This window comes from Dipodomys merriami, unplaced genomic scaffold, assembly GCF_024711535.1.
Source record: "Dipodomys merriami isolate MVZ:Mamm:240054 unplaced genomic scaffold, mDipMer1.0.p SCAF_4, whole genome shotgun sequence".
Classification (NCBI taxonomy): domain Eukaryota; kingdom Metazoa; phylum Chordata; class Mammalia; order Rodentia; family Heteromyidae; genus Dipodomys; species Dipodomys merriami.
The window spans coordinates 67,361,446-67,379,005 of NW_027205603.1; the positions used below are offsets into that span (position 1 = coordinate 67,361,446).

Sequence of the window (17,560 nt, forward strand, 5' to 3'; positions counted from 1 at the left end):
TATTCACTTTGTTTCTTCTGAAAAAAAAAAAAAGATTCCAAGATTAAGCTCTGGAATATACCTACAATGTGATTGGATTGAGGAAAAACATACAAAAGAAATTGGGACTAGCCTTTGAAGTAGGAAAAAAGCCAGGACTTTCCAGAATCCCAAGTACAGAAAGCACTTCAAGAAATATTAATTGTGCCAGTTACTGTTTATGGTTCAAATGAGAATTGATAACCACTGATTTAGCAATACAGAAGAAGGTACTAGTACTGGTGACTTCTGAAATAAGTTCAAGAAAATATCTAAAGGGAGGCATTTTGAACAAACAAAAGCAGTAACAGAATGCTAGCTAGAGAAGGAGTTAGTTTCAAATAAGAGAAGATAGTGTATCTGTTCTTTGGGGTGATTCTTTAGAGAGAATCACTTGATGCAGGAGAGGACAATTTCTCTCCTATCTTTTTTTTTTTCTCTCCTATCTTTAATGAAAGATTAGATTCAGCTCACTGAATCTTCAATAGGAGCTAGGATAGCTTGTTCATAATAAGGAGGAAGGTAGATATGTGAATATAGATACACGTAGGATGTTAAGTATGGTTAATTCTGAGAGTGTAATTTGTTTCATAGGATTATCTCTATTTCTTGAGGAGTGAGTGGTAAAGGCAGCGGGACTCCTAGCTGAGAATCAGAATTGGGAAAGATGTGAGAGGTCTGTGGATAGAGAAAATGTAAAATAGCTATCTAGTAGAATGGAAAAGACAATGAATCAAGGAAATAGTGTGCTTATCCCTCTTAAGAGCTACAATTAAAGCTGACTTGACATTATAGTTATAAATTTAAGGGTGACAAATTAAAATAGTCCTATGTTTTGCTCTAAATATAGTAAGCTGTCTAGTTCAAAAGATAGCATAAGTGGCAAGTTGAATGCCTAACCTGACATCTGGCATATGATAGTCTCTCAAAAATATTTTGGACTAAATGAATGAATATATGTTATACAAAATGTGTGAATGAATGAAAAAATTAAAATTTTGCTCTAATATTATGTGATTCATAGGAGTCTTACAAGTAGCTAGGATTGTAGGCATAAGCTACTATGTAGCATAAGCTACTAATGACCAAGTTTCAGCTTACTTTCTTGTAGAATAGATAACATTTCTATTTAGCTCAAGTGGTTGCTGTAAAGGTTTAAATAAGATAACCATTTAGGTTCCTGCTTCCATCAATACACTAAATGATGAAAATATTAAATGATAAGTAGCATGATGTACATATTAATGGTTTAGTACTATTTTCTCTATGACTTAGATACTTTATCTTATTTAATTAGTACAACGATACTAGTTTTACTCTTTTATTAATTATTTGTAGCATATGACACCCGTTTTCATCCAATATGGTGTTTTTGCTTTAGTTTCAATTGGTTAAACCACTTACATTGGTTATAAAGAAACCACATTTCTGCCTTTTGTAGGTTGCAAGTGTAAGGGAGAGAGAAGATTATGAGCTGAATTCTATCTTTATGTAAATAAGTCAAAATTTTTTATTTGAAGACTTCATTCTAAATTTCCCTGTGATTTGCAAATTCATAAATGGTTTGCTGTGTAACAAGAATGTATTTTGAAAGAATAACACGTTTTCTGAGACACAAATACTTTTTTTTAGTAGCCATCTAACCAGGGACAAAAATATCGCCTGGTGTGGTCATCTCTATTTATTCCAGTGAATTGTAAAATGCTTTTGTAGCTCTCAAGTATTTCACATAATATGTCCAGAAACAAACATTGTACATAAGAAGTTCTCAGATGCATAAAGTCAATGGCATTTTAGATTCTATGAAATAAATATCACTTCCCCTAATACAAAGTGCTTTTCCTTTAGTCTTTTCAAAAACTGTCTTTTCTTAGAAATCTGTGAGTTGACCTTTAGTCCTCAGCCTTTCTTAACACTATAATTTTTTTTTTTGCATATAAAGCACTTCTCAATTTACTCTTGTCTTGTCTAGTTCTATCACCTTTTTTCAGACTATTTATTCACCTTTCCAAAAAATTATTGCAAACGTCTTTTAACTTTTGGGTTATTCCAACTCAGATTCCAGATCTTATCTAGATTTCATATTTTAAAGGACAAATCAGAATATGTTACTATTTTGCTTGTTTTTTTTTTTAATGATTGAAATTTATAATATGTTGTAAAAGGTCTCAGCTAAGCAGTTTACAGAATTCATGGCCTGGCTTTGTTTTTCAGTTCTGTATTCTTCCTTCTGGTTCTTGGTTCATGCACACTGGTATCTCAGTTTTTCATGCTTTTTCTTTTTCTTTTTACAGTACCATGATATTACTTTTTCCTAGAATGCTATTTCCTTCACTTTTCATCAACTTGCCTTATTTGTCCACTAGGTTGAAGCTTTCATTTCTAATCTTAAACATCAGTACTTTAAAGGTATTTATAGATCCCACATCTAAATGAGATCTTAATAAGCTCTCTCATAGTGTTTTATCTATTTCTACATGTTACTGATGATTAATTATGTTTGTCTACATGCTGTTGTAAGCATGTTTCACTGTCTTATTTCCATGCATGAAGGCTTAGCAAAATAAGGCAAATGGAAGGTGTTCAATAAATATTAAAATACTTTTAAATAAATCAAAGTATAAATGAAAATTTACAACATGTACAGGTATACACTAGAACAAAAATACTTTTAAGTTTAAAGTAAATAAGGATGTTAAGTTTGTAAAGATGCAATGTCAGAACAAAAGTTGATATGTTATTTTAAAGTAATCCTAATTTATGTTATTTAAGTATAGCTTAAGTCATTTGCACTAAGAAACGTTGAGTGAATCATTTCCATTTTCACAGAATATCTTTTATGTAATTTTTTTTTCTGGTCTTGGGGCTTGAACTCAGGGCCTGGGAACTGTCCCTGAGCCTCTTTCTGCTCAAGGCTAGCACTCTGCCACTTGATTTACAGCATCACTTCTGACTTTTTCTGAATAATTTATTGGAGATAAGAGTCTCACGGACTTTCGTGCCTGGGTTAGCTTTGAACTGCTATCCTCAGATCTCAGTCACTTGAGGAGATAGTATTACAGGAGTGAGCCTCTGGCACCGGCTATGTAACCATTTTTAACCATTCAAGTTTTTGAGGGAATCCCGTAACTATAAAAAGTATCATCATATACATTCCATTAATAGTATTTATTTCACTTTTGAACTAATGATTATTGGCATATCATTACTTAAAATTTTAATGTTTTTTTAAAATGTTTTATAATGTTTTAATGTTTGAAGAACAAACTCATGTCTTTAGTCTAGCATGAAAAGCTAATAACATGAGAAAAAGACATAATTTTTAGATTGCTTTTTTTTTTTTTGGCAGCAGTTGGATATGAACTCAGGACCTTGCACTGATTAGGCAGGCCTCTCTACCACTTGAGCCACAGCTTCAACACTTGTTATTTTTCAAAGAGGATCTTGTATATTTGTTCAAGTTGGCCTGGACTAGAACCCAGCTTTTTTAATGGTTGAAATGAGAGTCTTACAATTTTTTTGTTAAGGCTGGCATTTAACCACCATCTTTCCAATTTCTACCTCTAGAGTAGCTAGGGTTGCAGGAGTTAATTTCTGTGCCTGGGGATATAGTCTTTTCCTTTTTTAGCATAGTCAAGTATTTTTTGGTTTGTATTACTGTTTATTATTAGCCTTTTTTTTTATTCCTTCAGACTTTTGTTGTGTAGGATTTGTCTAGTGTGTATAGCCGTATATTCTGCATTCTATAAATTTTGTTCATTTTCAATCTTAGCTTTCTCTTGTTTATTATAAATGCTGCAGCCAGAATTTTAGAAACTAGACAGGATCACACAGTTTAAAAGGTTTATAATGTCTCTGTCCTTTTTTCCCACTGTCTCCTTTACTACATTCTTTTATCTGTCTGACTCTCACAGGAGACATGGATTACAACTGGTTGGACCATTCGTCTTGGCATAGCAGTGAGGCATCCCCAATGTCTTTGGTGAGACATGTGGAGCCTTACTATTTAATTTCCGTTTTCATTTCACTTTTCCTTTTTTTATTTACACCTTTGCATGTTTTCTTTCTTTCTTTTTTTTTTTTGTATCTTTTTTTTTTTTTTTTTTTTTTTTATCCCACGCCTGTAGGGGACAGTCAAAAGGGAAAAAGAAAAACTAGTGAGCAGGCAGTTTTGTCGGATTCTAACACCAGGTCTGAGAGACAAAAGAAAATGATGTACTTTGGTGGCCACTCTTTGGAAGAGGATTTGGAATGGTCTGAGCCTCAGATTAAGGACTCTGGGGTAGATACCTGTAGTAGCACAACCCTTAACGAGGAGCATAGCCATAGTGATAAGGTACTGAGATTGTGGAGCCTGCCTTTTAACCTGCTCATTTGGTCTTCGTTTGCTCTCTGTCACTCATTAAACAAAACATATTAAAAGGACAGGGCATTTCAAGGGTTAATGTAGCATTTATAAGGTGCAGAAAAGAAAAACAAAACCAAACCAATCAACTAACCAAATCAAAATCTTTGTGTGTCTTGCTGTTTTTTTTTTTTTATTGTTTAACAGCATACCAAAAAAGTAAATAAAAACAAAAATTAGGAACAAAGGAATTTTTGTCTATAGTCACATGGAGAACATGGTTATTTTTTTATAAACCGTAAATGATAAACAATTTTTGGATTGGCTTATTTGATTGCTTATATAAATTTTCCTTGGGATGAAAATTAAATTATTTATAGTTTGAATCCCAGGCAAAAGGGAGTTAATTGGGTCTGCACAGAAAATGTTGTTTTTCTTTTTTCCCTTTCACTGTCATTTTGTTCTTTTATTTATTGTCATTGCATTTAATGTGGTATTAATTAGTATTAGATTCATTGTCACCTGCTTTCATATTTATTATTTTTGCTTTTAGAATAGTGAGATTTTTAAAAATCTTTTAACCATACAGATGTGATTGATTAGAACTTGTCTTTTGCTTGCTAAATTTTGCATGAAGATAATGCATGTTACTTGTAGATAACTGTGAATCTATGATTACACAAATCATTTAGTTTGTTATTTGACTTAACATTCATAGTGGAATGGTGTCATTATTTATAAAGGCCTTGGTTCTGCCATGAGAAATAGTGTAGTATTTTCAATGCTATTTAACAATTGATACCTTTGACTTATTTACTACAATTTTACTAAATAGATAAAAATTCTGAAAAAAATCAAGGAACTTTTGCAACATGAGAAATAAAGTGTGCATTCTCACATGAATAATTGTATCTCCTGAGCAGATTCAAGTTATGTGTAACTGCACCTTTTAGAATTTTAATTTAGAAATCTATTTAGGAAAACCATGACCATGAGTTTAGATTTCATACTTAAATATTTGAGATTTAAAAATTTTGCAATAAAACAAAACTTTCCAAGTATTTGAAACAGCAGTTCTCATTTTGAGAATGTACAACTGCATAAAATTTCAATATTTCTTTTCTACCCATGAGGTTTTAATTATTCTTCATCAGGTAGTTAAGTGCTTTCATATATTTCAAGAGAAAAAGATTTTTTAACAATTTGTAGATCCATATAATTTCTGTATGAATTTAGCATAATTGTATTAAAAAGTTAAAATTATAAAATTCAGGTGATAAGAGTAATATAGTAAGCTCTTTGATCAATATTTTGAAATGTAAACTGATTTGTGTAATCCTAACACTTTAGAATTAAAGAATAAAAAATTAAAAGAAAGAATAAAAAATTAAAAGAATTAAAAGAAATTGTACGATATTTCTCAAGAAAAAAAATTATTTTTTTTCTTTATTGATACTATATGGCAGCATCCTGTAACTTGGCAGCCATCCAAAGACGGAGATCGCCTAATTGGCCGTATTTTATTGAATAAGCGCCTAAAAGATGGGAGTGTGCCTCGGGATTCAGGAGCAATGCTTGGCTTAAAGGTATGTAATAAAATGTATAACATTTTGGCTCTCTACTACTTTATAAATTTATGAGAAAGACAAAGGATTTAGTAACTCTTGCTACCTATACCACTTCAAGGAGATTTCATTTTGAAGAATTCTCAAACTTACAATTTCAAGGTATTATTTAGGAATTTGTAATTATTCTACAATAATAGTCATACATGTAATTTGGGAAGAGAGCAATAGTAATCTGATCAGAAAAACTAAACACAATGATTAAATTTACAGTTTTTTCTTTAAGTTTCTACTTTTATATTAAAATGATTGCTTTTTAAAATTACTGTGCATACTTGTGAAATGTAACATGTACATTACAGCATTTTTATTAAAATGATGTTTGAGGGAAATAATTTTTTTGTTCTTTATTGTTATTTTTTTGTGGTGCTAGACATCAAGTGCACAAGGCCTTGTATGTGCTAGGAAAGTGTTCTATCACTGAGGTATATTCTTAGCCTTTAGAATACTTTTTAAATTTAGAAACCTAAAAAAAATTACCTTAGGGGATTTTAGAAATAAGTTGCAGTGTAAGATATCTTGAATAGATAGTAGAAAGTGTATATCAGTGGAATTGAGTGACTAACATTTATCAGATGCCTACTATGTATTTGGTATTCATGTGAGTATTTTTTATTGGTCATCTTATTTAATACTCAACACAGAAGAGAAACCAGCTTACAGAGGTCATTTTTTTATGTCACAAGAAGAAGGATTTAAATCCAGTTCTGCTGAGTGTAGTATTAGAGAGATGCGATGCAGAGGTTAGGAAATTTTGCCTTGAATTTCAATTATTGTAGTTACCAGCTACATAACATTAGACAACTCTTTTTTTTTTTTTTTTTTTTTTTTGGGTCCGGTCGTGGGGTCGGAACTCTGGGCCTGGGCGTTGTCCCTCAGCTCTTTAGCTCAAGGCTAGCACTCTAACACTTGAGCCACAGTGCCACTTCCGGCTTTTTTCTTTTTGTTTATGTAGTGCTGAGGAATCGAGCCCAGGGCCTCATGCAAGCGTTCTACCACTGAGCCATCTTCCCAGCCCAACATTAGACAACTCTTAATTTCAAATTCCTCATCTGTACAACAGGGAAAATAATATTCTTGAATTCATAAAATGAAGTTAAAACAGAGTGCAACCATTTATTGCAATGTTTGGAATATTATAAGATTCAGTAACAATTCATAGATAGTACAATGGCACTTATAACTTACAATTATGGTTGGATTTCTTAAGTCCAGTTAAAAAATATTTACATAAAGGAAATGGAAAAAGACTTGGAAAAAAATCTTATTAAATGAAGTAAGCCAGACCCAAAGAAACACAGGCTCCATGGTTTCCCTCATTTGTAATAATTATATGTCTAGGTTGGGCCCAGCAGAGGATCACAATAGCTCAATAGCTATGTATATATGACCATATAAAATGATGATAATCGAAATGAACTCCAAGATATGGAAACAAGAGGGTTTTTTGTTTTATTTTTATTTTTCAGTATACTGTGTGAAGTAATTTCTTTTCTCTCTCTCTCTCTCTTTCTCTCTCTCTTTCTCTTCCCCCTCCTTCCTCCCTCTCTCCTCCCCTTCCCCTTCTCCCCTCTCTTTCTTTCTTTCTCTCTTTGTTTCTCCATTCCTGGGGCTTGGTGCTGTCCCTCAGCTTTTCAGCTCAAGGCTAGTGCTCTACCACTTAAGCCACAATGCCACTTCTGGTTTTCTGGTGGTTTATTGGAGATAGGCTTACCACATACTTTCCTGCCTAGGCAGATCTTAGCCTCCTGAGTATCTAGGATTATAGGCATGAGCCACTGGTGCCCGGTTTTCGTTTTCTTTTTTTACTTTTGGTTTATCCCCTGTTGTCACTGTATTTGATTATGGTACCCTATGTCTTGTATATACATTTATCTGATTTGGGGAAGGGAAGGGGACTAACAAAATGGTGAGACAAAGGACAAAGGTTGAACCAATGCAACAGCGATATTTACAAGACACTATGTTAGAAATGAACTTTACAACTTGGGAGCCAGGTAGTGGGGGATAAAAGGGGGAGGGAGTCGGGCGGGAATGGGAGAAGGGAAAGTGGGAGCAAACAAGGGAGGTGGGTAACAATGACTCATTACCTTACTTATGTAACTGTAACCCCTCTGACATCACCCTTATAATAAAATAAAATTTAAAAAAAGAAACAAATTCACATACAGATTGAGCCCATAAGACCTCTGTACTTAATTTTTAAGAGTCAAATGCAGGCCTCATTTGTTAGTCTTAACTGAATTTGAATGCAGTTTAATTTAGTGTAGTTGTTGAGTAGTTGCACAGGACAATATATGTTAGTAATTTCTACCTTCAGATATATTCTCAATTTAGAATAGCAACAAATCTATTTATTTTAGTCAGTAAATTTAATGTTATTTGTTGCATGTATGAAATTGATATATTGGTTGAATGATGATTGGTCAGTCACAACACTAATTTTGTTAGAGACTAATACCTTACAGATGCATACATGATTTCCACAGTCTTGTTCCTAACTTTTTTTTTTTTTTTTGATTGGTTGTGTGGCTTGGACTCTGGGTGCTGTTTTTGATCTCTTTCACTCAAGGCTAATGCTCTACCACTTTGATCCTCAGCATCAGTTTTCTTGTGGTTAATTGGAGATAAGCATCTGTGACCTTTTCTGCCTGAGCTGGCTTTGAACCATGAGCCTCAGATCTCAGCCTCCTTCATAGCTAGGATTATAGGCATGAGCCACCAGCAAGCTTCTAACATTTTTTTTCTTTTTCTAAAAGATTTTTTTTCTATTTTATTTTATTTTTTTTTATTGTAAAGATACTATACAGAGGGTTACAGTTACATGAGTGAGGTAATGAGTACACTTCTTCTTGAACATTGTTACCCCCTCCATTGTTTTCCCCCTACCATCCCCTCCCTCCCTCCCTTCCCCGAGGTTCTTTTTTTTTTTTTTTTTTGATTGTGATTAAGTGATTACATAATTTCCGGAAATTCACAGTCTTGTGGAATAATGGTGCTCATTTAAAGTCACAAGTTCATTCTAACTTTCCTAGGGCAAATTGTCTATCACAGTCTGTAATATATAACGGTGCTCACATGTTATATACCATATATGTGATCAGCAGCATGGGGATATTTAGTAGTGGTTCAACCAGATGAGTGGGAGTTCTTTGTTTCTTAAGTCCTGTTAGTTTTGTCATATTACCTAACATTTTGGATTTAGCATCCACTTATCAGGGAGACCATGTACCGTTTGTCTCTTCCTTCTTGGCTTACCTCGCTCAACATGATTCCTTCTAGCTCCATCCATTTCCCTGCAAATGCCATTATTTTGTCATTTCTAATGGCTGCATAATATTCCATTGTGTATAGATACCACAATTTTTGGATCCATTCATCTGTGGTGGGGCATCTGGGTTGTTTCCATATCCTAGCTATTGCGAACAGTGCTGCAATAAACATGGAGGTGCACGTGTCCTTGTATATTGGTTCCTGTTGTTCAGGGTAGATGCCTAGAAGTGGTATGACTGGGTCGTAAGGGAGGTCAATCTTTAGCTTTCTAAGGACCCTCCAGACTGCTTTCCAAAGTGGTTGTATAAGTGTACATTCCCACCAGCAGTGTAATAGGGTTCCTCTTTCTCCATATCCCCTCCAGCATTTGTCGTTGGCTGATTTGTGGATGTGGGACATTCTGACTGGGGTAAGGTGGTATCTCAGGGTTGTCTTTATTTGCAATTCCTTCACCACCAGGGATGATGAACATTTCCTCATGTGTTTCTTTGCCATTTTCTAAAAGATATTTTTAAAGAAACATTCAAGTTGGAAATCTGGGCTACAAATGGTTTAAAGTTTACATTATTTCTGGTTAAGTAAATGTTGTAATTTTCTCAAAAAGGGTCATCACATTATTAGCCATATCAATATACCTATAATAATGAAAATTTCATATCAAAATCACAGAAAACTTAAAATACATTTTCTCTAAGTTAAAAAATCTTTTTCTTTAAATTAAAACATACTAATCCCAAATAGAGAAGAAAAAAGGACTTTTCTATAATACAAGTTTATCAATCTTTAATGAAAAATTCTGGACTACTTAACAGAAAATTTTATTTAATAGTTTTTAACACTTATTACTGGGAAGTATTGATATATATATGCATATAAATATATATTAATTTGTGTTTGGGGAAATCACAAAACAATTCTGTTTTAAGGAAAGAATCAGACATTTGTTATAGGTATGCAACATTTTCAACGAAGTGTTAAATATAGCACATTGGGAATATGTAAAAAGAATAGGTTTTTAGGAATCAACTTTTCTGAACAGAAACATCATTTTATTCAAGAAATGCTTTTAGTACATTAAATTACTGTTTTAGAAGCCACAGTTTGTTCTAGATATTTTTTACATAAATCCTCAACTATGTTCATTTTAGCAATATGACAGCTTAAATACTTTCTTCTTTTAAACAGGTTGTAGGAGGAAAAATGACTGAATCGGGTCGTCTCTGTGCATTTATTACCAAAGTAAAAAAAGGAAGTTTGGCTGATACTGTAGGACATCTTAGGCCAGGTAGGTTTTTATTGTTGGATATTTTCATTTAAAAGGTTAAACATGGATAATTTAGAAAAAAATTGTTCTCATTTAAAATGATTTGGCCAATAATCAGGAGTTCATTTCATTTATATGAAAATCTTTATTCATTAATGTGTAATTATACCTGTTATTTCATTTTTATTATTTCTTTTTTTTTTTTAATTGTTGGTGGTTGTGGGGCCTGAACTCTGGGCCTGTGTGCTGTCCCTCAGCTCTTCAGCTCAAGGCTAACACTCTACCACTTGAGCCACAGCGCCACTTCTGGCTTTTTCTGCTTATGTGGTACTAAGGAATCAAACCCAGGGCCTCAAGCCTGGGAGGCAAGCACTCTGCCACTGAGCCAACTTCCCAGCCCCTCATTTTTATTATTTCTTGAGTTATATTATACACCGAAACTTCATATTTATTAATTTTATACTTTTATCCTAATTGTATCCTAATTTGCATCTAGTATTAGTTTATTTAATTTTTCCATCTGGTTTAGTTTTCCTTTGTAAAAAATTACAACACTATGTAAGAAAAAACTTCAAGGTCAATTTTCTGAAATATGTTACTTCATATCACCTGGACAATGAGTGCTGTTGGCGGAATGGTTGAAGATGATTTGATAAGATAATGATGATAATGAGCATGATTATGATTCTTATTTTTCAGTAGTACCAGCGTTTGAGCAACTATCATAATTACCACACAAGTACTTTAACACTTAAACCACACCTCTAACCCTTTTTTGTCTTAGTAATTATTTTGTGGATAGGATTTCATATTGCAAATTATTGCTATTGGGCCAGCCTTGAATGGAGATCTCTATTGGTATTTTCCATGTAGCGAGACCATTGCATGGTCTACCATGATTGCTGATAGGTGGAGATGTGATTTCACTAACTTTTTTTTACCTTGGCTTTCCTCAAACAGTGATCCTCTTTATCCTCCAAGTAGTTGGGATTACAGGTATACATTATCAGGCCTGCCTCTAATTATTAAATTCATTACTAAGAAATTTACTCACTGAAAAACTAGGTACTTACTTGCCTATGTACTAAAACTCTAGAGTACAGAGTAACAAAATCTTTAAAGAGACAAATGATCTTTGTAATTGTTTCCAATTTGAATTTGCATTAGAGACAAGTTGTATATATTTTTTTCTTTTTCTTCTGATCATTGACATTTTTAGTTGTTTTTATCTCTTATCTTAGTGTCATTGATGTTACAGGTGATGAAGTGTTAGAATGGAATGGAAGGCTATTGCAAGGAGCTACATTTGAAGAAGTGTACAACATCATTCTAGAATCCAAACCTGAGCCACAAGTAGAGCTTGTTGTTTCCAGGCCAATTGGGTAAGTTGGTTTTAACACTTTGTTAAGTGTATAAATTGACTACTATTAAGCAAACTTTATTGGGCAGTCCAAAAAGGTCTGACTACTTTATGAATATAAATTATTTTTTAGACAACTTTCCTTTCTGCTGTGCTAAAAACATCTTTCAAGGATCATAAACTTTTCTTTATTTGATTATGATAGAGTATACTGTTAATTACAAAAGAAGAAGAAATATATTTTAACAATTTGTAAATAAATAAATGAAATAAATTATAGTCATTAATAAGGAGAAAGCACTATTGTAGAAATTAACATTAAGGTATGTTGCATGAACTGTATTGTCTATAATGTATAAATGATGATCAACTTTACTCCAAAAATCACCTTCTTTCAAAATAGAGGTTTAACCTGTGAAAGAAAGAACCAGAAGGCATGTGATTAAGAGGTTTCAAATGAGACCAAAACCAGAATATTCTTTGTAATTTGTTGACCATTGATTATTTCTAAAACATGATAATAAATATATCCTTTTAATTATGAGAATTAATGAAATAGCCCACTACTATTTTTGTGTTGCCATAGAGATTATAGAAAATGTCTCTTTGTCAATACAAAACATATACTTACCAAATAAAAGTAGCAGAAAAATACATAAGATATCAATTTATTATTAAGTTTCTGTTTGGGTAACCACATTTTAGTATGAACACTACAGAAAATTTTTGTTGTAGAATAATAATGTCCATTTTTAAAATGTAATTTTATTGTTATTATTAAGATGTTGTATAAAGGAGTTAGGATTTCATGAATCAGGTAATAGGTACCCTTCTTTTACTTTCCCTGAGTTTCCTGCCTGTCCCTGCCCACAAGTTACATAGTTCATAATGTCCAGTTTTAATTCACTAAGGGAATAATTAGATTATATTATTTTGATCTCCATTTATGCCCAAGATAATGATTTGGATTATTAGTTTAATTTTCTTGAAATTTCCTTTCAGTGAATCTAGCATGCAAAACTTTATTCATATTTCATCTTGACTTTTCATATTTCAGTAATATTGTAAAACTGGACTGACCAGATTGGTATTAAAAGCATTCTCAGGTCATATTTTGTTTAATATTTGAACAATTTATAATCTCTTATATAATTTTCTGACTGATACTTGCTACCTATCTCATCAATTAAGTATTGCTATTCAGCTGTGAAACTGTCAGGGCAATGAAAATTCCAGTGCCTTATGGTTTTACAACTGAATTCTGTAAGACTATTAAATAATACTCCTCAAACTCTTTCATGAAATAGAAAGGGAAAGATTACTATCAAATTCATTCTATGAAGCCAGTATTACACTTACCCCAAACCAGACAGGGATTCAATAACAACAACAACAAAATACAAATAAAGATATATAGACTAATCTCTTTGATGAACATAGATGCAAAACTCTTTAATATAATACCTGCCAACCAAGTTTAACAAGTAATCAAGAAAAATCATATGCTACAATCATGTGAAATTCATCCCAGGAGTGAAAGGCTGGTTGAGTGTATGCAAATCTATAAATGTAACACAACACATTAAAAGAATTGAAGAAAAGAATCATGTGATCATCTCAGTAGTTGCAGAAAAAAACCTTTGTCAAGATCCAGCATCCCATATATTGGAGTTCATTTAGATTTAGCATCATTTTATATGGTCATATGTTCTAAGGTTTGGAAACAAGAGGGCTTTTTTGTTGTTTCTTTGTTTTTGTTTCTGTTTCTGTTTTTAAATGTACTGTGTGAAGTTATTTCTTTTTCTTCTATTCACCCCCCCTGCTCTCTGGTTTGTCCCCTGTTGTCACTGTTTTTTATTTTGGTACCCTGTGTCTTGTATATATATTTACCTGATTTGGGAGAAGGGAAGTAGAATAACAAAATGATGAGACAAAGGACAAAGGGTGAATCAATGCAGCATCGATACTTACAAGACAACATGTTGGAAATTAACTTTACATATTGGAGGAGGGCAGTGGGGGGACGGGAAGTGGGAGAAAAATGAGGGAGGGGGTAACAAGAAAGGTACTCAATACCTTACTTATATAACCGTAACCCCTCTGACATCACTCTTACAATAAACTAAAGTTAAAAACATCCAACATCCTCTTTGACAAAAGATTTGAACAAGCTAGAAATAATTAGAACATTATTCAACATAAAAAAGGTTGTTTATGAGGAAACTACAGCCAACATCATACTAAAAGTTGAAAACTGAAACCATTTCATCTTAAGTCAGGAACAAGACAAGGATATCCACTTTCTCCACTCTCTTTTTGCGTTGGATTTCCTACTAGAGTAGTAAAGCAAGAGAGTGACATAAAGGGAATCTAAATAGGGAAGGAAGAAGTCAAATTCTCCCAATTTGCAGATGACACAATCTGATATCTAAAGTCTATCCCCCAAGCTCATGGAACTGATAAATAACTTTGGGATAGTAGTAGGATATAAAATCAGTCCAAAAAAAATCAGTAGCTTTTCTGTACTCCTTCGGTGAAAAAATTGAACAATATTCACAAGACAATATGTTGGAAATGATCTGTTCAACTTCGTAGTGGGGGACTGAGGAGGAGGGAAAGTAGGAGAAAAGAGAGGGAGGGGGTAATAAGTTTGACAAGAAATGTACTTATTACCTTACTTTTGTAACCGTAACCCCTCAGTACATCACTTTGACAATAAGAAAATAAATATAAAAATAGAAAGGAAAAAAATTAAAAAGAAAATCACAAAAGAAATTGAGAATGAAATCAGGAAAGTAACTTCATTTGCAAGTCTCAAAAAATAAATGTGTAGGAATCAACCAAGAAAGTGAAAGTCTTCTACAATGAAAATTTAAAAAGAAATTGAAGAAGATATTCAGAAGTGAAAATACCTCCCATGTTTCTGAATTGGCAGAATCAATATCATGAAATGGCAATACTGCCTAAGGCAATCTACAAATTCAAATTCAATGAAATACCCATCAAAATACCAATGCCATTCTTCACTGAGTTAGAGAAAACAATTCAAAACCTTACATGGAACTACAAAATACCCTGAACCAGAAAAGCAGTAATTCAAAATGGATCAAGACCTCAGTGTAAGACCTGAAATCAGGAAACTACTACGGGAAGAACTAGGAGAAACATTAGACCTTCTTGGCACATGCTTTCTGAGTGAAATTCCAGGTACTCAGCAAATTAGAGAAAGAATTGACAAATGGCATTGCATCAAACTAACAAGCTAAAAAGACAGTCTAATATCCAAAATATACAAAGAGCTCAAGAAATGAAACCCTCAAAGAATCAACAAGCTAGTTAATAAATAGACAAACAAACTAGACACTTCTCTGAAGAAGTAAAAATGTACAATAGACACATGAAAAAATGTTCAACATCTCTGACCATGAAGGAAATACAAATGAAAACAATTCTGAGATTCCATCTCACTCCAATTAGAATTGCTATTAGCAAGAATACAAACAACAACAGACACCGGTGAATATGTGGGGTAAAAGGAGTCCAAATGCTCTGCTGGTAGGAATATAATCTTGTACAACCACTCTGGAAAGCAATTTGGATGTTCTGCAAAATAACTAAACATAAAACTATGACATAGCACAGAAATAATGGGACAAAGGAGGAACAAATGCACCAGTGATATTCTCTAAACACCATGTTGAAAATTAACTATACAATCTGTTGGGAAGAGGTATAGGGAGGGAAAGTCTGGGAGAAAACTAGGGACGAGGTAACACTGTTCAAAAAGAACCATGTTATGTAATTGTAACAGTGTTTCATGTAACTGTATGCCACCTTTACAACAACAATAACATAACAAACAAACAAAAACCATACCCCATGATCCAGCAATACTACTCTTGGGCATTTATCCAAATGATTACAAATCAGGATACAATAGAACCACTTGCACAGCCATGTTTGCTGCTGCATTATTCACCATAACCTCAGAATGGAAATAGCCTAGATGCCCTTAGATGGACTAATGAATCAAGAAAATGTGGTCTATACACACAATAGAATTTTACTCATCCATTAGTAAGAATGATATTACATCATTTGCAAAGAAATGTATGGATCTGGAAAAAATAATGTTAAGTGTTATAAATCAGTCCCAGAGAGACAAAGGATGCATGTTTTCTTTCATCTGTGAAAACTAGAGCTAATTTATAAATACGCAGGTAAACACATGTGGGGTTGTATGCAGGTATTCACATATGTATTAACCAAAGTATGGTATTTGCAGGAGAGAATTTAAATGGTATAATTCCTTAGAAAAACAAATTCACAGTCCAACAAAATGAATACCAGGAAACTATCGCTTAAAAGTGTGGGGGTGCCAGGAGCTGGTGGCTCATGCCTGTAATCCTAGCTACTCAGGAGGCTGAGATCAGAGGATTGCAGATCAAAGTCAGCCTGGGCAAGAAAGTCTGTGAGACTGTGATCTCCAATAAACGACCAGAAAACTGGAAGTGGTACTGTGGCTCAAGTGGTAGAGCACTAGCCTTGAGCTGAAGAGCCGAGGGACAGCTCCCAGGCCCAGAGTTTAAGCCCACGACCGAAAAAAAAAAGTTTGGGGGCAAGGTCAGGGGGGTATAGATGAATGAGTTGAAAAAGGAAAGGGAGAATTCAGTCTTAATGCATATCCTATGAAACTAAGAAAATTGAGGGGAGCATTTGCATTGGGGGGATGACGTGGAATGATGAAAGCAATGGATTGATCAATATGCAGTGTACTTATATACTGATTTGTTAAATGGTAACTCCTTTGTACAACTACTTCAAGATATTAAAATTATAACTTAAGAATGAATTATTTTTTCCATGGAAATATTGTTACAAGATAACTTTAAAAGCTTTATTGAATGAGGAAATATATGACACTCTATGAAAGGAAATGTACTTATTCCCTGAGATATGTAACTGTAACCCCTCTATCACCTCTATAATAACAATAAAGTAAATTAATTATATATATATGTGTGTGTATATATATTTGCCTTTTTCCCCAATGAAGTAACTACATTTCAAAGTTCTAGTTGCCATGGGAATGTTAAAACTGTATTGGTTAGCAGAAGGTATAAATAATGAGTAGCATGGAATTTCAATGTTTAGATACAAAAATTTTTAGATTGTAAGTTGAATAGAGAGACATATAGAACATAATGTGTATGTTTTCATAAACTTATCCTATAGATACATATACATTTTAATTCCTTTAAAATATTTGTGGTTAGTCTTAATTTTGTTAGCCAGAAAGTACTTACTTTGTTGTTTCTTACTTTTAGGATACCATTACCATTCACAGTTATTTCATTTGATACTGTCCAATTATCATATAGCTTAATAATGATTAAAATAGTCATTGCATTAGTTATTGAAAGTTTCTTGTTCTTTTTTTCTATCATTTCAGAGATATACCTAGAATACCTGATAGCACACATGTACAAATGGAGTCCAGTAAGTTTGATTTTTTTTCCCTAGAAGAATATGCTATTGATACTGCTGTTCATCAAAGGCCAAATGAAGTATTTTATTAATGAAATACAAGTACATTTCTAAAATCTAAATCATCATACAAAGATGAAATATATAAAATCATTTCATGTCTCTGTGGGAAAAAGAACAAAATTCTA

The 17,560-nt window shown here is 33.0% G+C and overlaps 1 protein-coding gene across 39 annotated transcripts in view; it reads left to right on the forward strand.

Annotated features, from left to right (window-relative positions):
* The window catches only part of Rims2 (regulating synaptic membrane exocytosis 2), a 427,098-nt gene that overhangs the window by 208,299 nt on the left and 201,239 nt on the right, over positions 1 to 17,560 (forward strand). For 23 of the 39 annotated variants that reach the window (XM_069991233.1, XM_069991239.1, XM_069991198.1 and 20 more), the window contains 5 exons: positions 3,933 to 4,000; positions 5,830 to 5,949; positions 10,447 to 10,546; positions 11,784 to 11,907; positions 17,338 to 17,384. In XM_069991233.1, the coding sequence (XP_069847334.1) occupies positions 3,933 to 4,000; positions 5,830 to 5,949; positions 10,447 to 10,546; positions 11,784 to 11,907; positions 17,338 to 17,384 (459 nt within the window). Of the gene's footprint in view, positions 1 to 3,932; positions 4,001 to 4,145; positions 4,355 to 5,829; positions 5,950 to 10,446; positions 10,547 to 11,783; positions 11,908 to 17,337; positions 17,385 to 17,560 lie in introns of all 39 variants that reach the window. The other 16 variants (XM_069991192.1, XM_069991193.1, XM_069991195.1 and 13 more) reach the window with 1 other exon arrangement.